Genomic DNA, 1,255 nt, shown 5'->3' on the forward strand with positions numbered 1-1,255 from the left:
ATTCGCTGTTTTAGTAATCTTCTCATAAATCTCTTTAGCTGCTTTCTTTTTTTCTTTTGGTACTTTTATGAAATCTTTCCTTACTAGACCTAGCATAAAAAAAAAAAAAAAAGAAGTGTAGCAATTTTTATGACATATTTAAACTAAAGTTTTATTGGTTGTATGTACATTATTAATAAAGTATATTATTGGTTGTATTTACAGAATTAATAAATAATATTATTTGTTGTATTTACATAATTAATATAGTATGTTATTGTTGCAGATTTTCAAGTTCACGTATTCAACGGCTGCTTTTATGTCAAGCGTGACTGAATAGAATATTTTCAAATCATTATTTGCACTGTTACGTAACGCTCGGAGATATCATATCAATATTCATATGTATACAAGTAGATAAAAAAGCAATATAAATAAATATGAATTATTAATAGTTCCTAGTTTTAAATCACATTCCATTATAACTAAGGTTAACTTCCCCTCTTCATAAATCACACATGATGATGTATGATCCCCAGACAGTCCAAAATAATATTTTCCACCAAGATGGCAATATCCCCAATGCTAACACCTAGGCCTTCTAAGAAGCTCCTTGTTCTATCTGGTATTGTGCCGCGAGATCAATATTGTTAAGTATTTTGAATTGTTGAGGATGATACATGTAATAAAAGCTGTTTTGTGGTAGATTGTCCTTGAGGATGGCCGGATTGGCCGAAACGTTAGACTTATAAGGAAAATAAATTGTGTTGAGACTAAAATGGATAAAAATTAAATTATTTATTTAAACAACATTAACCAGTCTCAAGAAGAGATGCGTTCGCGTGCATTGAGAGAGAGTAGAGAAAGCAGTAAATGATGCAGGTGAATTCTACAATTTGTGTATTGAGGTTAATTATCTGACACAATTCCTTCAGCTTAACGATCAGAAGAGAGTAGAAACATTTATTTTGCTAATCACTCTTCTTACAAACTGGTTGTATAACTTGGAGTGATAGTACAGAACTCAACAAAGATCAATCGAAAACTAAAAGATTTTATCGACTAGAAACTCATTTGCGTAATTAGTGAGAATGGAAATATCATGTTTAAAATTATCTAAGATAAGCGATTAAATGCTTTGAGTCGTATCAAATATTTCTTAATTTATTTTATTTTTCTCTCCATTATATAAAAAGTTTATAGTGATCACATTGTAATATTTTATTTTACCAAATGATCTCTATTAGGGGTATTCATGATGTTTAGTTTAACATGT

General features: G+C 29.3%; 1 protein-coding gene across 1 annotated transcript in view; it reads left to right on the forward strand.

Moving 5' to 3' along the window:
* LOC136796945 (odorant receptor 82a-like) overlaps positions 1–409 on the forward strand; it is a 14,646-nt gene extending 14,237 nt beyond the window's left edge. The window contains exon 5 of the mRNA XM_067052153.1: positions 266–409. Coding sequence (XP_066908254.1) covers positions 266–319 — 54 coding nt within the window. The 3' untranslated portion in view covers positions 320–409. The remainder of the gene's footprint in view (positions 1–265) is intronic.
* Positions 410–1,255: the final 846 nt, after the last annotated feature.

The sequence above is a fragment of the Halyomorpha halys genome, unplaced genomic scaffold (assembly GCF_000696795.3).
Source record: "Halyomorpha halys isolate HHAL.00 unplaced genomic scaffold, Hhal_1.1 Scaffold83.1, whole genome shotgun sequence".
In the NCBI taxonomy this organism is placed as follows: Eukaryota; Metazoa; Arthropoda; class Insecta; order Hemiptera; family Pentatomidae; genus Halyomorpha; species Halyomorpha halys.